Source organism: Nicotiana sylvestris, chromosome 3 (assembly GCF_000393655.2).
Source record: "Nicotiana sylvestris chromosome 3, ASM39365v2, whole genome shotgun sequence".
Taxonomy (NCBI): Eukaryota; Viridiplantae; Streptophyta; class Magnoliopsida; order Solanales; family Solanaceae; genus Nicotiana; species Nicotiana sylvestris.
In genome coordinates this window covers 150,204,892-150,226,048 of record NC_091059.1, presented here as the reverse complement: position 1 = coordinate 150,226,048, position 21,157 = coordinate 150,204,892, and the positions used below count along the sequence as shown (strand labels likewise).

The 21,157-nt window shown below is 37.1% G+C and overlaps 1 protein-coding gene across 1 annotated transcript; it reads left to right on the top strand.

Moving 5' to 3' along the window:
* The first annotated feature begins 547 nt into the window (after nucleotides 1-547).
* LOC104242682 (large ribosomal subunit protein P1-like) lies at nucleotides 548-1,441 on the top strand. Its single transcript, XM_009797758.2, has 3 exons — nucleotides 548-781; nucleotides 882-1,091; nucleotides 1,208-1,441. The coding sequence occupies exons 1-3, from the start codon at nucleotides 710-712 to the stop codon at nucleotides 1,262-1,264; spliced, it is 339 nt and encodes a 112-aa protein (XP_009796060.1). The 5' UTR covers nucleotides 548-709; the 3' UTR covers nucleotides 1,265-1,441.
* Nucleotides 1,442-21,157: the final 19,716 nt, after the last annotated feature.

Genomic DNA, 21,157 nt, shown 5'->3' with positions numbered 1-21,157 from the left:
TGATGAAGTATTATTCTGTTGATAATCCTTGTAACTACCTCTGAAGTTTTGTTGCGGAAAACGCCTGTGTAAGAGGTAGCCAGTTAATAACATTAAGACGGGCCTTGAATGAATATTGCAGGATGTAGTCTGTCTTATCGGCTTACAGGTGTGGTGCTTTATAAAAAATGGGTGTAAGACACGTCTGTTAATTTAGGTAACTACATGGGAAAAAAATTTAGATGGAGACTGGTTTCGACTAAGATGGGACAGGTGATTATTGGCATTTCATATTCTTGACCAATTCGATTTGAATTCAAGTGGTACAACACATTTGATGCATATTTACCTTTCACAACTAGTACAAGGACACGACATATATAATCTAACGAACATTGATACTTGTATAGTTCCAATTTTATAAGATGTCTCCGAAGGACTCTTTTAAACATTGATACTTGCCCCTGTTGGGAAAATAGCAGAATAAATATTGAAGATACTACTAAAACGATTATAAAGGTCAGGAAAGCTATTTCTGCGTAGAACCGTTAGATTCGTGGCAACACCTAGGCTACCTGTAATCCGTAACGTACGCCTTGATTAGGCTTGATATTTCGTACCTCTTAATTTACCACTCTTCTATAATCAAAACGTCTTTTCCTTCTCAAAGCGATTTTGCTATATTTTTCTCATACCTTTCCAGTTTCAGATTTAGATCTATCGTGCAAAAATGTCATCAGTTGGGGAACTTGGTTGTACCTACGCTGCATTGCTTCTCTACGATGATGGCATTCCCATCACTGTAATAATCTTTCGTTACCCGCTAATTAATCTTGCTTACATATGAAAGCTAATGTTAGTTACATAATGTTTTTTTTTTAATATGGAACATGGAATTTCAGGCTGAGAAGATTGCTACGGTGGTGAAGGCAGCAAATATTTCAGTGGAGTCCTATTGGCCTAGCCTTTTTGCGAAGCTGTTTGAGAAGAGGGACGTCGAGGACCTCATCTTGAATGTTGGGATAGGTGGCGGTGGTGCAGCCGTTGCCGTTGCTGCGCCGGTTGCCGGAGGTGGTGCTGCCGCTGCTGCTCCCGCCGCTGAGGAGAAAAAGGTAAGAAAGTCACAATATTATTATGAATGTACAAGTTTTTTGATTGGTAAACAGATGAGAAAAACGTTAATTTTTTTTTTAGATTATGACGTGTGTAATTGATTATGTGTTTGCAGGAGGAGAAAAAAGAGGAGAGCGACGACGAGGACTTGGGATTGAGCTTGTTTGATTAGGAACTTCTTTTAATATATGCAGCATAGTGCCAGTGCTTATTCATGTTTTGTTTTATCCTTTATCCTCTGTTTTCCTTTCCCTTTTCATAAAAACTTGAGTCCTTGACTTGTGATATGAGGGATCAATTCTGTTTTCTCCGTCATTAATCAACTCCTTTCATAGGACATTTATTTGCAGTACTAGTTTTCACTTTGAGGTGTTGTTTGATTGGAAAACAACATTAGTTATCTCGAGATTGTTAAGTATACCCCAATTTTATCCCAATTAAATATGGGATAAACTCATCTCAAATTTAATCCCGGAATTAATAATCCCTTATCCCTCCTACAAACGATCCCTTACTGGTTACGCCGGACATTTCCTTTGATGCTTCCTTGGGTTGGGGTGGGGTGGGGGGAGCAAATTTTATTGAAGAGACAAGACTAGCACCCATCCTTTTGTACAGAGTGTAAGTACGTTGAGGCAAGGTAATTTACTAATTCGTGAGAAACTTTATGTTTTCTACTACCAACTCCATAGCCAAACTAATTACCATTTGTTGTGTTGCTGATTAGTATCTATCATGGTCAGGTTTATCCCAAGTTCTTTGTCAAGCAAATTGATAGGTCAAATTCAGTAGATGTAACCTTTGTTGACACTAAAATGGTGTGTAAATATTACTGTGATTTGCGAGTTTTGTTCTCATGGTTTTTGACATATGTTACATGAATGTTTGTTATGGCTTTTGTTTTTGTCATCTGCACATTAAGCGCTTAGTGGTTCTACTACTGCAATAGATTCTGCGTGTTATGTTGCTAGTGATTTGGTACACAAGGATGTCCTATCTCAATTGTTTGTCTCACAGTGATTAGAAGTTATTCGTAGTCTATTCCTAGAAATTATTCCAAGTCTATGTCTTAGCCATGATAACTGTGGAAGACCATCTAAATGGGTTTTGACGAACAGATATACATTTTACGTGCTGATGAGACCGCCATTTAAGAAAATAAATAAAAGGCAGTACTTATTCGGACTCTCACCAGGTTTTATTAGTGTATCCAGCTCCAGATGAGAGTTAAATCCCACTTGGAATATACATGTATATTACTCTGACAGCAGATGCAGGTTTGGAAGACTATTTTAAAGTTGGGAAGGGAAGATAATCCACATAATAATTCCACGATTCATTGTGTGGTCCTTTTTCCATTTGTACCAAACTATCTTTCAACTTCTAAGCAACCATTAAACATTAGGCATTAATTCTTTCAGAGTACCAATTATTGAACAAGAGGACTTATCATAACTCGATACTCCAAATATTTTTTTCCCGACAATACTACTGTTAAGGGTAAGCTTTACAGAGTGGTGGTCAGACTAATAATGTTGTATGAGGCTGAGTGTTGGTCAATCAAGATCGCTCATGTCCAGAAGATGAAGGTAACATAGATGAGGATATTGAGATGGATGTGCGTGCGGGCACAACTGATTAGATAGGATTAGAAATGAGGTTATTCGCGATAAGGTGGGTGTGACTCCTATTGAGGACACGATGCGGGAAGCGCGGCTTAGGAGGTTTGGTCATGTGAGGAGGAGGAGCACAGACGCCCCGGTAAGGAGGTGTGAGAGATTAACATTAGAGGTCCTACGGAGAGGTAGAGGTAGTCCAAAGAAGAGGTTGGGAGATGTGATTAGGCAAGACATGGCGCAACTTCAATTGACCGAGGACATGAACCTTGATAGGAAGGTATGGAGGTCGAGGATTATGGTAGTAGAGTAGGTAGTCTAGAGTGGTCATAGCAATAGTATTGACACACACTCTCGCTTTCTGTTGGTAGTAGTTTTTTATGACTAACCGTTGTTTTCTTTCATTGTTGATCACCTTACTATCTGGTTGTTTTTATTCTGCTTTTATATGGCTTCTTGGTACTGTCCTTTTTTGTCTATATTTTCATTAATGTGGTGCTTATACTTTCATGTGTCGATGATCTATTGGAAACAACTTCTCTATCTTATCCTCACAAGGTAAGGGTAAGGTCTGCGTACACACTAACCTCCCTCCCATCACATTGGATATATTGTTGTAGTACTACCGTTAATATTATCTGCGTGTAAACAAAGTAGTACGATTCTTTTCTTTTCTATTAGCTGATCGTCCAAAACTCTCGTGGAGTGATCCAATTCTCTGATATTCATTGTCCCGCAGGTCTATTATTAGGCACCCAAGAAAGGATGGGAGCTAAGTTAATTATTAATCACTACCCTTAACTCTGTTTAATTAGATCACTTTGGTATTTTCTCTCTCCTTATTGCCATATATGCACCCTTGGGAATTACTATACCAATACTGAGTCAGACAGTCTCACATTACAGTATCTCCAGGTCTTTAAGTTACATATACACGAGTCCGAAACTTAAATAGTGCCAAAAATGGCACAAAATACATTTCTACTGTTAAAAAAAGTTACATAAATACATAAAACGCAGTATAATATTGCGTTTTACTTTAACGGAAAATTAGCCGTTAAAGTTAAACGCAGTATTATACTGCTTTTTATTTAAAAATTAATTTTTTAAGGAAAATACACTACAATACTGCATTTTCCTATAATATTTGGGCCCAGAAGCCATTGTTCCTATAATAAATGCGTTTAAGGAAAACGTAGTATTGTAACGCGTTTTCCTATAATAAATTATAGGGACCCTTCTTCTTCCTTGGCTTCACGACAGAAGCCATTGTTCCCCACCACTGCTGGTCCACCCCACCCCGTGATTTAAAAAAAATAAATTCTTGGGCCCCACCCGTACACAAAAAGCGAAGAGTATAGGTCCCGCACACATCACAAGCCTTGGATTCCTTCTTTCGGGTTGAAAAATTCATTTTGGATCTATTTCAAAAAACTTAAATCGAGGTATTTCGATTTTGTTTATGTCGAAACTCGTAGAGCATATGCATATTTGTTTTATTGAATGTGTTTTCACGTTGATTTGTGTTATGTTTGTGTTTAAATTTGTATGTTATTTTACCCGGATTAAATTATTAGCCTTGGGACAAAAAATAGTTAATTATTAGCCTTGAATTATTTATTTAATTTATTGTTCATATGTATGTTATGTTTGTTATTTTTATATGTAATAGTGGTCTTTTAGCGTAGTAAAATATAGAGCCTTTTAGCGTAGTAAAATATTAAGTAAAATATAGAGTATTTTAGCGTAGTAAAATATAAAGTCTTTTAGCGTAGTAAAATATAGAGCCTTTTAGCGTAGAGTCGCTGTAGTTTAAGTATGTACTAACTACAAACTCTATCCAATTACTCTTTACAAAATTAATTATTTAATTTATAAAAATAAACATACAAAAATAAAAAATTAATATATGTTGTCAAATTAACTCAAATATCGAGCCTGGAACCCATAGATAATTACTCAGTCCAATTCAATAATTAATTATTTAATTTATTAAACTAACAAAATTTTAAACTTATTGAAATTGACACACATAATAATTAAGGATAACTTGGTGCTATTGAGCCTCAAATATCGAGCCTGAAACCCATAGATAATTACTAATTAAGGATAGTTTGGTGCGACCGAGCCTCAAATATCAAGCCTGAAACCCATAGATAATTACTCAGTCCAATTAAATAATTAATTATTTAATTTATTAAACTAACAAAATTCTAAAAATGTTGAAATTGACACACATAATAATTAAGGATAACTTAGTGCAACCGTGCCTCAAATATTGAGCCTGGAACCCATAGATAATTACTTAGTCCAATTCAATAATTAATTATTTAATTTATTAAACTAACAAAATTTTAAACTTAAATTAAGGATAACTTGGTGCTACTGGGCCTCAAATATCGAGCTTGGAACCCATAGATAATTACTAATTAAGGATAGTTTGGTGCGGCCGGGTCTCAAATATCGAGCCTGAAACCCATAGATAATTACTCAGTCCAATTAAATAATTAATTATTTAATTTATTAAACTAACAAAATTTTAAAAATGTTAAAATTGACACACATAATAATTAAGGATAACTTGGTGCAACCGGGCCTCAAATATCGATCCTGGAACCCATAGATAATTACTCAGTCCAATTAAATAATTACTTATTTAATTTATTAAACTAACAAAATTCTAAAAATATTGAAATTGACACACATAATAATTAAGGAAAACTTGGTGCTACCAGGCCTCAAATATCGAGCCTGGAACCCATAGATAATTACTTAGTCCAATTAAATAATTAATTATTTAATTTATTATAACACAAACACACAATTAATATTGTTTAAATTACAGTAGATGATATGGACTTGCCGCCTGTGCATGCTGGACCAACCAAGGATCAGATATTAGTGTTGCAAGGCGACCATAGGTCCTCCTATGTATGAGAGGGACATTTATTGGATCAGACTCTCCGCGCCAGGAGACCTGACGATTTGTGGGACTTTTTGAGGTAGAGACATTTCCATGCCCGCGTAGTCCATCGCCTCGAGGCTACGGGCTTCCTTAGGATTTTTCAGATTGGGCGGGTGCAACTCGATTGGTCTCTCATCACGGTGTTGATAGAGCGCTGGCTACAGGAGACGCACACTTTTCACTTGCCCACTGGAGAGGCCACCATCACGCTTGAGGATGTTCAGGTTTTGTATGGGCTGCATGTAGTTGGATTGGCCGTTGCACTACCCCGGTACATGAGATCTATGGCGCGTCCCTAGTATTTAGATTTGATGAGGCAATATACTAGTTACAGACCACAGGGTAAGGCTGCACTTAGAGGGGGCAGTCGCGTTTCTATGATAGCTATCAGAGAGCATATGGAGGTATTGCACCCAGACATTACCGGCGAGACAGAGGCTATCCATATTGAGCGGTACACGAGGTTGGCGTTACTCCTTCTTTTTGGAGGTGTCTTGTTCCCGAAAACTTCGGGAAATCTAGTGAGTATGCGCTTTCTACATCATCTGCAGCAGCTAGATGAGTTACCCCGGTACAACTGGGGTGCTGCTATTCTAGCATACTTGTACAGGAGTATGTGTCGGGCGAGCATGGGCAGCCAAGTGGACATATGTGGTTTTCTGCCGCTTCTATAGGTGACAACATTTTCGAATACTCTATTCATTACTCTGAATTCTATAGGGTCAAAATGGCTCTTAAATTTTACGTCAACCTTTTATCTTAGGTTTGGGCCTGACAGCGGATCCTGCCGTTGCAACCACCTTTACCACCACTAGAGCCGGGTGTAGCACCTCCGTTTCTCCCTCTAGCTACGAGGTGGGTTCTCCGACGTGGGAATTACCGAGGGACTGATGCTCATCATAATCTCCCCCTTGTCAGGGATGTGTTAGATATGCTGGTGGCCAGACAGGTAAATATGTACCTAAACTTACTTGTTATAAATTCACTTGTGTTGTGCATACTCACTTTTATGTTATTATTTTATAGTTTATCTGGACGCCATACAACGACGAGTTGCTAGCCTAGGTGCCCGATTATTTCTCAGTCGACCGACTGCTTTGGAGCACTTCCATCCCGATGATCTTCTTCGATGTGGTTGAGCATCATGCCACAGAGCGTGTGCTTCTCCAGTTTCACCGTCCCCAGCTTATACCGGGGGAGCCTGCATGGGTGCCTACACATTATCAGCGGGATGACCATACCAGGGTGGACGATGCATTTGTAGGATGGCTAGAGCAACAGGCCCATATTTGGGACCAGTGAGAGTACCATATTCCGCCACCACCTTCGCATATCCAGGAGGCAACTATTGAGCTGCATACGTCATGGTACCGCCGTCACACCCGACTGATGATCGGGAACCCCATTCATGTACTTGGCAATCGGTACAGACCATACGCCGGGAGGCACGAGGTACTGGTATGTTTTTGTGACTTATTAATATCTTATAATTGTGATATAGCGTTATTTAATAAATATTTTAAATGTTGCGCAGGCTATTGGGCATCACATGTTCTACCAGTTGGGACAGGAGATGCAGCAGCATGGCGACAGTGCTGCAGTTGTTGAGTATGGCCGGCGAGTGGAAGAGCTGGCTCGTCGGACCCTGTATCAAGCGAGAGATGGCTCGAGGTTGGATCACGAGGCTGAGTATGCGGCGCCAGAGGATTACCATCGGGGTAGGGCTGTCCCACAAGGCAGGGGTAGGGCACGAGGGAGGGGTGCCCCACGAGGCAAGGCTGTCCCACGAGGCAGAGGTGCCCGCAAGCTTTATCGGGGAAATACATGCCCTTTGCCAGCACCGCTGGTCTAGACTCATCCCACATCACTGGCCGAATTTTGTCATCATCCCTTGTGAGGGCATCCAAGTCCGGCATACTTGGCAAATTATCAATGTAGGGAATATTTCGCTCATGAAATGTCACATGGGACTCGTACACTCTTGGTCTAGCGGGAGGTGGAGGAGCATGCTCCCTCGTCAGCTCAGGTTCGGCATCCACTTCCTCCTCGTCATCACCCTCATCATGGAAGGGTGTGTCATCTCCAGACTCATCCGCATTGTTGTCATAATTACTATCATCTTCGTGACTCTGCGCATCTGCCAAATCACGAGTCAGTACGTCGTCTATGGGCAACTGTATGAGGTCAGGAACATCAAGATGCTCGTTTTCACTGCACAAAAAGAACAAAATGATAAGCTACCCAACTAGATAAATACTTTACATATAGCTATATCACTTTACTTACAAGTCGTACTGTCTTGCCGTTTCATGATGTATATTTTCTTGTTGGTGATGACTCCCGGATGGACAACCGTAATCCAATACGCCAGAACTACGCATATTCCAACTAGGGCGGGGTCATAACTTGTAAAATTCATATCCGGACGGTACCCCCTATGAAAAATATGAGTGTTAATACAAATCCAATTAAAACATAAAATAAACATCGCTAAATCGCAGAAAAATTAAAGTTTACCAGTCATCTTGTGGATTATATAAAGTTAAAAAATTATTTTGTGGCTGCTCATTCGCCGGTGGTGTCAAGTTTAAATCAAGGCAAGTTCTTTCATCAACAATCTGTCCGGCAAAAACTGCTCTAGAATAACCACCCGATGGCTGGGGGTTATCCCTACTATGCACGCCCTCATTATTGGGAACGTCTTCAACCTTGACGTATATTTCCAATAATTTTATTACAATAAATTCCCTGTATTCATCCAGAATCCGCAAAAAATCTCTAAGAATTTCATCCTCTTTGATGTTAAACTCAGAATAATAAGCAAACCCCTGCGGAGTCACTGAATACGAAAATCTACCGGTTACTTTAAGGTTAACCGAACGTTTCCTCACACTCATTTTTTTACGTAACAACGATACCAATTTATCGTACTCCATTGTAAGCGGCAATTTAACATTACACTGTGGAGATGAGCTATACCTCACAGAGTTATTCTCCAGCACAACCTCAACCTCCAATATAATGAAACCCTTATTTTTGGCTCTTCAGACATTATAAAAAAATGATTGATAAAAAGAAGAGAGAAGTATGAACGGAAGTTTGAAGGAAAGTTTTGAATGGATTTTCATAAAATTCAAACGCCTTTAAATAAGGCAAGTTCGAGCTTGGGGTGCAGATTTTTTTTATGTAAAACGCAGTATACTACCACGTTTTATATATTTCAATTATTGTTATGTCAGTTATCCGCAGAACACTTGGTGGACCCAAAAATTAGTGTAAAACGCAGTATAATAATACGTTTCAGTGTAAAACGCAGTATCATACTATGTTTTACACTAAAAAAACAAATATTCTCTGCAGTCTTGCAGAAGTTTATTAAGGTGGGCCATTTTATAGTTTTTTTATAGGAAAACGCAGTACAATACTGCGTTTAAGGAAATATTGCTTAAACGCAGTATTGTAGTGCGTTTTCCTAAAAAATTTAATTTTTTAATAAAACGTAATATAATACTGCGTTTAACTTTAACGGCTAACTTTTCGTTAAAGTAAAACACAGTATAATACTACAATTTATGTATTTATGTAACTTTTTTTTTTAACAGTAAAAACGTATTTTGTGCCATTTTTGGCACTAGTTAAGTTTCGGACTCACATATACACTGTTATTGTCTCGCTTCTTGGTTGGATTTCCCCGAGTCTAGATATTCAATAATCAAGGTCGAAGAAGATTCCTACATTTCAACACTTGTTAACAAATCAAGTTTGTGACTCTAACCTCCTTTACGTCAATCGTGGTGTGTTTGAACTTTTGAAGGTTGACCACCAGACCCCATATATATATATACAACTTGAGCAGCTTTCAATCAAAATTCATTGATCAGAGGTCAGCAGTCCTTTAAGTTTTTAATGAAAGAAAGCCCCACCAATATAGTTTTGGTCCGATCTTATCCGCAACTCTTTCTCTCTCGACAATATAGCACGCTCCAAAAAAGGGGTAAAAGGACACGTATTCATCCTTAAACCAGAAAAATCATGACACGTTTCTATTGATATTTCCTTTTATACCCATTAAATTAAATGAATAACTGGAATTAGGCAACTTCCAGTTAAATCCAGAAGATATACATCATGTCATGTCGTTTAACAAATAATAGACCCAAAATATCAACGCGTTAACAGGGAGTGTTAGTTTTCGAAGTTCCAAACTTGCGAACCAATTCAACGTATTGGAGAATAGCCGAAATTTCCTTCCCCTATGTCCACTTCCAGATCTTTCTATATTTATTTGGTAAAAGATTTCCTATTCTTTAATCCAACCCCTATATATACTTCTCCTTTGCATCCTTTTTTCTTCATATACAAGTTTAAAACACTGGTTATAAGCACACTTCTTATACAAACCAACAAAGCAATACTTTCAGTTTTTCGTCTTCTTTAACTCCATTTGTTTTCCAAGTTAGAAGCAATAAAATATCAAAGATGATGATGTCTATATTCAGTTCCTTTGATGCTCTCTCTGCTGAAGTTTTTGGACAAAAAGTGAACTCTTTTTGGGCACCCAGTACTGAGACAAAACAACAACAAAAAGAGGTTGGACCTCTTGTATCAGATCACAAGACTGGTGGTGTTTCTCCGCCGTCTACTTCCTCAACCGGTGGTCTGAAGAAGGCCGGAGAGGCATCGCCGCTGCCGTCATCTTCGTGCCAACAGAAGCAGAAGAGGCAGAGGTTTGCACTGGAATTGGATGGTGTCCACTGTTTCGAGACTATCATTCCCTATTGATTTTTTTTAAACTAAAATTCTAAGTAATTCATTATTCTTGTCTAGTCATGATCATGGTCATGTACTCTTCTGTAAATTCAGGAAGTTGATATACAATTCATTTTTTCACTTTTTTGCCTTTTTATTTGTAAGATGAAATTGAGGGAAGATTATATTGTATTCCGGAAAGGTTATTATGACTGTATTGTTCATGTGCGAGATTTCTTGCAACTTAATTGTCTACCTAGATTGTTTGGTGAGAATGCATATAAATACTACTCCGATATCGTCTTTCCATTTTGTGTGACACTCAAAAAGAATTTTTTTAATATATTTAAATAATTCAATTTTAAAATTTTATTATATCATTAATGAGAGATCTATAACCACATAAATATTTAGATCACAAAGCTTAAAAATTTAATTTGCCTTCTTAACTGTATGACCAGTAAAAACTATCATATGAGCTAAACTGATGAGCAGGAATAACGAGTGAATTGAAGGGGAAAATGAGTAACGTAATCCAAATAAATCATGACATGTGAGACTCCCGGATTCACCTAAATGAGCTTAATAAAAAGAAACCTTTAAAAGCAAATTTCGAATAAAACCTCGTTGAAGCTACAACGATAGAAACTTTTGGCAAGCTAAATTAGAGTTTATGCAAATAAATCTAATAATGTGATATGAGGTAATTGATAATGGTAAATATTTCATGGTGTTTAAACTAAACTAAGGAATTTAACGTAAGCAGTTAAGAATTAAAGTGACTTCCATATCTTAATTATGATTAAGTGATTAATTTGTATATGAAAGACATATGTTTATAGTGATTAATAATGTTTGTATGAACGATATATGTTTGTATTTATTTGGTATTAAAAATACATAAATAGGACCTTGTGGTTAATTACCTTGAGAAATGAGAGAACCGAGACGGATTCAAACAAGAGAATCAGGAAAAGTAATTACTTTTTACTAGGAAAACCTTTAATTTTTTGTCAACAATCTACTTCATCTTTAACCCAAAATGCTGAACAAAAATTAACTTAGAGGAAAATTTCTGGTCCTTAATTTAAAGCACTGCAGCTTGTAGTTTCAGGTTCTTACCTAACACAAACGTTGTGTTAATCTCTAAAATGCTTGTAGTTTAATTTAAAGCACTGCAGCTTGTAGTTTCAGGTTCTTACCTAACACAAACTTTGTTAAAATGCTGGAAATTAAGTGGATATTTCAATTCTCAGAGTTGAGGAAAGATCCTTATTTGCAGCATTACGTGTAACAAACAGGCCAGGCCGAAGTTTCCGATTCTAACCTCCTATGCCGAAGTCAATATTAATTGCTCTTTGACCTCTTGAAGTTTTGTTGACTAATCGAGACCCCATATACAATTTGAATAATAGTCAACTTTTCAACTCATTGACCAGGTCAGCAATACTTTGATTTAGTTACGAAAGAAAGTCCTACCACCAGTATTGAGTTGGTCCAAACCTATCCACACGAAAAAATAATGGATAAACAAATATAAGCTGACATGCTCCAAGACGGGGTATAATAATCCATATGCTCAAACCATAGGTAATAAGACACGCTTAACATTATATATTATTTCCCTAATTAATTAACCTTTAGTTAATACTATAATCTCCTTTGGTCCAAAGTAGAAAAGAAAATTTACTTCTTCCGTTCTATTTTATATAACAATATTGCCTTATTAGTTTATTTAAAAATAATAATAAATATATCTTTATATTTAAAAGTGAATTAGCTTTAAACTTCTTATTAATAAAATTGTTTTGTTGTTATACATGTCATAACATATTTAAAGATCATAATTTTTTTTTAAAAAATCTTTTTTTCCTTAAAAATCATTAAATTAAATAACGTCACGTTAACTAAAAACAGAAGAAAATTTTAGTTAGGAATTAGGCAAACTTCCCAGTTAAATCCGCAAGAAAATTATAACATCGTGTTAGCAATAATAGAAATCCAGTAACACGTGTTGACAGGAGAGTGTTACTTGCGAACCAATTCAACGAATTATAAATTAGGGAACAATAGGGGAAACCTCCTTTCTCCTCAAAAATCCACTTGATTCCATATGTTTCAATTTTACGTGGGAAAAGGTTTCCAATATTTAACCTCCTCCCCCTTATAAATACACCTCCTTCTCCAGCTTCTTTTCTTCGTAAACAAGTTTTAGTAAAGCAATAAGTACTTTAATTTCTCGTGTTATTTGTTTTTTCTGAATGAAGAAAAAATTACAGCAATCATGATGATGTCAATATTCAGTTCTTTTGATGCTCTCTCTGCTGAGATGTTTGGCCAAAAGGTGAACCGCTCTTGGGCACCGGCCAGTACTGAGAAGAAACAACAAGAACAAGGGGTTTCGCCTCTTGTATCCGATCGCAAGAACGAGGTTTCTCCGCCGTCAACTTCTTCAACCGGTGGACTGAAGAAGGGCGACGAGGCGGCGGCGCGGTCATCTTCGCGACCACAGCAGCAAAAGAGGCCGAGGTTTGCACTGGAATTGGACGGCATCCACTGTTTCGAAACCATCCTTCCCTATTGATTTTCTTACAATAATTCCAAAATTGTTTTTTTTTTTGGGGGTTAAAATTGAAATTCTTTATTCTTGTCTGGTTGTAATTAACCATGGACATGTAACCGTAAATTCCGTTGATACAATTTATTAAATCTGATATTCTATTATTTTGATTTGCTTGTTGGAAGTACTTTATTTCATATAATTTTTTTTTAGCCTTTGTTTATCTTTACTCCCGATCAAATACGGTTAAAGAACCGCTTCAACGACAATTTATTCAAAACTAGTATTGAAATATAAAAAGTAAGGAAGACTGTGTTAGAAAAGTGCAGGAAATTTTAGTACAATTCAAACTAATTAATCATGGCAACTAATTTTGACATAGATGGAGTCCGAGTTTAGGATTTGCAAAAGCTGACCCTCCAGTACGAAGTGATGACTAGTTTAAGAATTTAGATTCCTTAAAAAATATTTTAGTGAATATTTTGTTTTTATTTTACTATCTAGTGTTTTGTGGTACATGTGCACTTGCAAATAGAAAGAGTTGTAGGCTAGAGGGGGATCAGACCTTTTATAAAGAATATCATCAACATTTTCTGTGCAAAGATTCTCACTTTATTGAATCGAAGCAAAGCTTGACTTTACACTTCTTTTCTTTTACCCATCTCTTGCGATCCAAGAAGAATCAGAATATACACTTGCTTGTCATCATCCATCATTGTTAGAGAGCATATTTGATGACTTCATCCTTGTCGGGTGATCTTTGTCTTATTTACTATCTAAAAGCTATTTATTATCATTTATTACTACCATTTACATTTATTAGTCTTTATTGCTCCAAGATAGTCTTATTTAATATTATACGGCGCCCTGAAAGTATTAGATCTGTCATTAAATATTAATATTGACTATGATTAACCCTGTTTTTCTAAAAATCTAATTGTATAAAAATCAAAATCTAATTTTTGGGTCATATAGAGGCTTTGTCTGTGGGAATTTCTTAGTCAAACTATTAGTTTTCATTTAGATCTACAACTTTCGTAACTTATTAACCTAATATCTAATTTTTTTTCTTTGCATACAAGAATTCCATGGCAGGTAACCAGGGAAAAGACTGTAAGCACGTGATTTTTGCCCTATATGAGAATTACTCCCAAAAAATTCAAAAATAAAATGATTTTTCCTTGGTGTGCAATTTTGTGATATTTTGAATAATTATTTGTATTTGTCTGTGCGTGTTTATTTGCTAAATTAATAAAAAATACAAAAATATGTCGCATTTTGCATGTAAGATTTAATTCTACAATTGTTAGTAATTAAATTTGTTTTACAAAAATTAAAAATTACAAAAATAGGCATCTTTTGCATTTTTAGCATTTAATGTCCAAATATACAATTTTACGCTTAATTATTACTTAATTGCGCGTTAATTATTATTGGGAGTTAATTTGCGCCTTTATAACTTAATTTAATTCTTAATAATAATTTAAGTATTTTTATAATTTAGTTTTTAGAAAAATAAAAGAAGAAAAGAGAGCGAAAATATAAAGAAAGTCGGAATTGAGCCTCTTCTTCGATTTCAAGCCACAGGCCCAAAAAAATGGCCCAATCTTCCCTACGACCTAGTCCATGACCCAACACCCCTATTATCTTACAAACAACACAAAACAAATAAAAAGAAAGATGAAAACCCTAAAAAATACCTAAACCATCCCCCCCCTTATTCTCCTTCTTCTTCCTCAAGCTCCCCTCCCTAGCATCAATGGCTGCCCCTCCATCCTCAACACCCAAACCACCACCTTACGACCAGCAGTCCACCATCGTCATCCTCCTGCTCCAACGACCACCCACTTCACCTTCTTGTAAAGATGCTAACTTTGTGTTGAGATCTTTCAAGAACCCATCGTCTTCTTCATCCTCGTCATCGCGCACAACGCAGCGTTGTAGCTGCTGCTTCACCTTCTTCTTCGTCTTCGTCACCTCCCCACCTCCAAGCTCCTCATCGACACACACGCACACAGCTGCGTCAACACACTCACACGAGCACATCCTCCCCCGCCATGCTTGTTGCTCGTAACCCATGTTGCTGCCTCGTCGTGGCAGCTGCGCCGGCTTCCTCCGTCGTGCTGCTGCCGGCGTTTCTGTTGCTGCTGTTACCGCTGCTGGGTCGCCTCTGCTGGGTCGCCGTTGCTGCTCCGACGCTGCTGCGTGCTGCTGCTCCGATGCTGCTGCTAGCGACTGCCATGGCCAACCTTCAGGTTTGTTCGAAGTTGCGACATGCCCAGCTCGGGAAACAGATTCATGGGCTGATTTTAAAGTTGGGGTCGTCAAAATAGTCCATACATAGTTCAAGTTTGTCGTTCGTTGTTCGTCGTTTCATTTCCGGTTAGTTGGTTTTTGACCGTATTTCGTTGTGATATTTCTCGAATCTAAAATCGATGAATGCTCGATTCTTGTTTTGTTCATGTTTATCGTTGAATTAAATTTTTTTAAGTTTGTTCATGTGTTTTGTTGTTTTAATTTTCAGATTCAAATGGAAACTTAATTAGTTGTTTTTTTTCCATGTTTATTTCATGTTAATTTTATTTATTTTTTGTAAAAAAGGGAATTGTTAGTTTAATGTTTGTTAGATTCAAATTGAAGTTTACATTAATTGTTTCTTCAATTTGTTTCATGTGTTTTATGTATTTTCAGAAATTGTTAACATTGTTTAAATCATGTGAATCCGTTATGTTTTGTTGTTTAAAAATAGATTTAATTCATGTTCATCTTTGTTTGAAGTTCGTTTTTAATTTAGTAATTTAATGTGAAGTTAATGTTTTGCTTCTTAATTTTGGATCATATATCTTTGTTATAATTTTGGTTGGATTTAATTGACTATTTGAAGATTAGTAATTTGAATATGTTTATTTGTTTTGTTTAAGTTTAATTCGAAGTTTGAACAAAGTTTGTTTGTTATTTTTATTGAATATTTTCATTCATGTTCATACTTTGTTTGGTTGATCTTGAATCCGAAATTTGTATAGTTTGATTTCTTGTTTATCTTTTATGATTATTTCTTGAATTTGTCTCATAATCTTGTTTAAGTTTAATATAGGAATTGTTTGTTGTAATGTTGTTAAAGTTGATTTTAAGTTTAATATTATTGAATTTAGAAATCTGAATATACTTGTTTGTTGTTGTTGTTGTTAAATCTGAAAATAGGTTTGTTTGTTGCTAAAATATTGTTCAATCAAATTTTAGTTGTTCTTTGTTGTTCAATTTGTGTTCATATGATTTGTTGTTGAAATCATGTTCATGTGATTTATTGTTGAAATGTTGAAGAATTCATGTTCATGAGATTTGTTGTTTGAATTCGTGTAGAAATTGGTCATGTTGGCTATATTTTGGTTGAGTTTGATTAATTGATTTGTTATAGCTGATAGGGTAGTTTGGTAATTTGCAGTACGTTCAGGGGTAGTTTAGTAATTGCAATAAGGCCGGAGGGGTAGTTTAGGAATTGTACATTTTTGTAATTTTTTATGTGAAGCATGGGGAACAAATTGTAATGGGATGGGTTGTGATATAGTTGTTTAATATAAAGGGGGACAAGACAAAATTTAGTGGGGGGAATCTTGCATTATTTTATGTTAGGCATGGGGGACAAAATATAATGGGGTGGTGTGATATATTTATTTAATATAATGGGGATGAGTGAGAAGATAATGAGTTTGGTAGAGAAAATGAGTTGATTTTAATTGATTAAAAGATTTATGGGTTATGGGATATAAGTAGAAGTCTTGAAATCAGATTTAAAAGACAGATAGAGATAGAGAGAGAAAAAATTTAAGAGAAAGAAAAAATTCCGAAAAATATTTAAGCTTTCAAAAATAAAATTAAAAACTAAAAAAAATATTCTGCTTTCTTTCATTGTTTGAAATCAGAATTAATTGTTGTTTCATGAAAGCTTGAAGCTTTTGTTTTTGGGATTACTACTCCACCGGTCTGTTACTGGGTTGTTACTGTTGCTGGGCAGTTGTTGTTGCTGTATTGTTATTACTGTTGCTGATTCTCATCTTCATTTTCTTTTGCTTCCAATATTCAGGTACACAACTGACACGCTGATTATTGTAAACTGAAACAGGAAGCATGAATACGAAAAATGAAGAATTGAAGTTCTAAATTTATTTTGAATTATATTCTTAATTTTATTTGTATATATAAATTATTTAGCTTACAAAAATCGGAATCATGTAGCTATTTAATGTATATATAGTGGAACATCCAACGATAGCTTAACGGATGAACTATCTATATATTGCTTAAAAATAAATAAATGGTGTAGTAACTCCGTCTAAGTTAAAAATCAAACGAATAGACCATTTCGGAACTTGTAAGAAAATTGTTTAGTTAAATAATATTGGTTAATTCCAGCATGTAATTGTTTTAGATTAAAATTAGATTGCCAAGTAAATAAATAAATGATGTAGTAACTCCGTCTAAGTTAAAAATCAAACGAATAGACCATTTCGGAACTTGTAAGAAAATTGTTTAGTTAAATAATATTGGTTAATTCCAGCATGTAATTGTTTTAGGATTAAAATTAGATTGCCAAGTTTTTTTTTTAATTTGACAAACTGAGAACATGCCTAGTATAATATAATTAGGTAGTAATACGTGAGCCTGTGCCCGTATTGGCAACGGACTGCTTTGCTTGTATCATTTTTCAGAATTTACGAATCATATTCGAAACTCAACTATAACAATTCAAGCATGTAAATAAATTAAAACCTTTTCTCTTTCATTTTTGTAGAGACAATTTTAATAGAAAATGTAGGCACTTTAGGATTATCCTGATAAAAATAAATGAGATGAGCCTCGCCAAATAAAACGCACAAATTGCGGGGCCCTCGATAAATGTTTAATTAAAATTACTTAGACTTCGGGATGAGCCGTTTAGCAAAATTCCACGGCCTTACCCAGAAATAATAATACGATAATTGCTTCAGGCGTGCATTTTAATAATCTTACCTTCTTAAATTCGGGTGCGCATTTATGTGACCCAAATCCAAATCTCAACGGAGTCGGAATGTATTAACAACCATGGGCGCATTGATTGTGACATGGTTCGAAATGCATTTTTACAATGTTGCAATTCCATAAAAAATAAATAATAATAAAAGCGGTTTTAAACTTAATGAAAGCACATAAGTAATAACATGTAATAAATCAGATATCTAGCCATTATAACAATTTAAGCGACCGTGCTAGAACCACGGGATTCGAGGGTGCCTAACACCTTCCCTCGGGTCAACAGAATTCCTTACATAGAATTTCTGGTTCGCAGACTTCATTTGGAAAGTCGAATATTTTCCTCGATATGGGATTCAAGATAAACCGGTGACTTGGGACACCAAAAGCCAAACCTTTCTCAAGTGGCGACTCTGAATTAAATAAATAATCCCATTTCGAATATTGTCACTTAAATTGGAAAAACTTCCTCGCGCATTCAACCCTTTGGGGCGGGCGCGCAAAAAGGTGGTGTGACAAAGACGACCAAGGAAAAGGAACAAAAGCGGAAAACAACATCCCCCTCAATCTAATGAGTGCCATCGATGAAGCGTACAAAACTCAGGATGAAGAAACAACTCCTACGACATCAGGGAAGTCACTTGCACCCTTCTGTAGCACGACCAAACAAAACGGCAAAGAGGCTTCCGCATCATCGGAAGAAGGAGCACCACCAGCCATCAGAAAGCTCTTGGAAGCCTGGCTAACGGATACCTTGGTCAGCGTGATGAGCAAGCAGGTCACATGCATGACCGTGGAAACCCCAATGGTCTATGCGGCCCAACACAAGAGTGGGCAGGACGATCAGCTAAATCTCCCAGCTACAGGTAATACCCATACAACTGCTAACAGTGCAGGTGACATCGCTCTTGCCGCTGTATTAAAACGAATGGAGGAAATGGAGAACGAGAATAAGGCACTCAAGGAAAATATGAAAGAGCATCAAGAACAGGTAGATAAAATACCAGGTTCCTATAACCTGATGCCAAAAAGAGACGCCGGCAGGTTCGTGGAACAGCCATACAAGAAGGAGGCAACTCTTCTTGCCATACCAAAAACTTTCAAGATGCCCCCTTACCTCACTAATCCGAAGGACCATATGACCCATTACGTCACCTTAGTAAAAGGCAACGACCTCATTGAATAAAATGTATCCTCCATCTTGTTAAAAAAGTTTGGCGAAACCTTCACGGTGGGGAGGGGGCATTGACGTGGTATTCACAGTTGTTGGCCTACTCCTTAGAAATATTCGAGGAAATGGAAGATAAGTTCCTAATGGCACATGAAGGGGCTAAGAAAGTCGAAACCAGGGTAAACAACATCTTCGCCATTAGAAAATCTCCAGGGGAAGGACTGAGGGACTTCTTGGCTCGGTTCAACAAGGTGAGGATAACCTTACCGAATGTCTCAGAAGGAATGGCCATAACAACCTTCCAGAACGGGCTAAACAGAGAAGGGTCGAGGGTAACCTCAAAGTTGCTACGTATTGATGAAATATCCACTGGCCACCTGGGACGAGATCCATAATGCCTATTGCGCTGTGGTCAGAGCATACGACGAAGACCTCAATAGGCCAACCTGGCGACTCATCTCAGTGCAATCCAAACCCAAGAGGGAACGTAGGGACAACACAAGGAGAGACCCTCCAATGCCGCGATTGGGCAGAGATTGACATCAACCTTATATCAAACCACCCGTCCCCAGCTTCCGCCATGAAGGAAGCCCCTCTAGGAAAAGATCAGACATCCACAGAAATGACCGAGGTATGGTCCCCTTACTATCTGCTCATAATTTTTGTATGTCACCAATAGAGGTAGTCTACTCACTCGTGAAGCTCAGATCGAAGGTGAAGTGGCAACCAAAGATGAGGTCTGACCCAACCACAAGGAAGTCAGACGCCTTCTGTGAGTTCCCCCAAGACCGAGGACATAAGACGAAAGACTTCCACACTCTAAGGTTAGAAGCGACGACTATGCTGCAAATCTAAAATGAACTTCTCAGTGAAATAACCTCCGAACGGCCCAAATCTAGCCAAAATAACTTCAAATAATAAATAAAACTCATAAGAGACAATCCTGGATAATAAAGTTTTGATCTTTAACAAAAACTAAAAAGTCAACCCCTGGGCTCGCACCTCGGAACCCGATAAAATTCACAAAATCCGAACACCGATTCCGATATGAGTTCAACTATACTAAAATTATCAAATTTCGATACTAATTTGTCCCTCAAATCATCATTTTACATTTTGAAAGATTTCTTCAAAAATCCCCATTTTCTCAACTCAAAACACTAATTATAATATAAAAATAAAGATAAAACTGAGTTTTGGATGACCCGGGAGCGTTTCGGCGCTTAATACTAAAAGTTGGCACATTGAAGGTTTTAAAGTTCTTTAAATTTGGTTTGAAGTAGGTTTTGGTATTATCGAAGTCCGTTTGGGATTCCTAGCCTGAAAATAGTTCCGTATGGTGATTTAATACTTACACGCCAAATTTGGTGTCATTTAAAGTAGTCTAAGCATGATTCGGCGTATTCGGAGCAAACTGAAAACTTGAAATTCATAATTTGATTCAATTTGGGTTTGGCGTGCGATTCTTAGTGTCGATGTTGTTTTACACATTTCAAGAGTTCGAGCAGGTCCGTATCATGTTTATGGACTTGTTGGTGCATTTGGATGATGTCCCAGTGGCTCGGGTGTGTTTCGAACCGCTGGAGTTAAGTTGAAAACATCAGAATTTTCTATTCTCGTTTCCTTTTTCGCAAAAGCTGAAGGACCCTCGCATTCACGATGAAGGATTTGGGAACTGGGGCTTTTGCCCTTCACATTCGCATATACAGGCCGCGTTCGCGGAAGCCTGGACCCTTTGGCCTTCGCGTTCGCATTCGGAAGGCCACGTTCGCGTAAAAGCCTGGCCTGGGCCTGTGCAACCCAGTTGCTTTACGCATTCGCGTGTTGGTCCCTACGTTCGCGAGGAGTAGGCGGCCCAATGTATCGCGTTCGCATGGGTACTCTCGCGTCCGCGTAGAGTCTTTTTCCTGGGCTCCTCAGTTTAGCTTTCGCGATTGCGAGAGCTTGGCTGTGATTGCGTATAAGGACCACTGGGCAGAAACATTTTTAAAACTGGA

Excerpts from the sequence above, each read along its gene's own strand:
- LOC104242682 (XM_009797758.2), top strand. The coding sequence starts at position 710 with ATGTCATCAGTTGGGGAACTTGGTTGTACCTACGCTGCATTGCTTCTC. Across the intron at positions 782-881 it reads ATGATGGCATTCCCATCACT|GCTGAGAAGATTGCTACGGT; the intron begins GTAATAATCTTT and ends ATGGAATTTCAG. Across the intron at positions 1,092-1,207 it reads CCGCCGCTGAGGAGAAAAAG|GAGGAGAAAAAAGAGGAGAG; the intron begins GTAAGAAAGTCA and ends ATGTGTTTGCAG.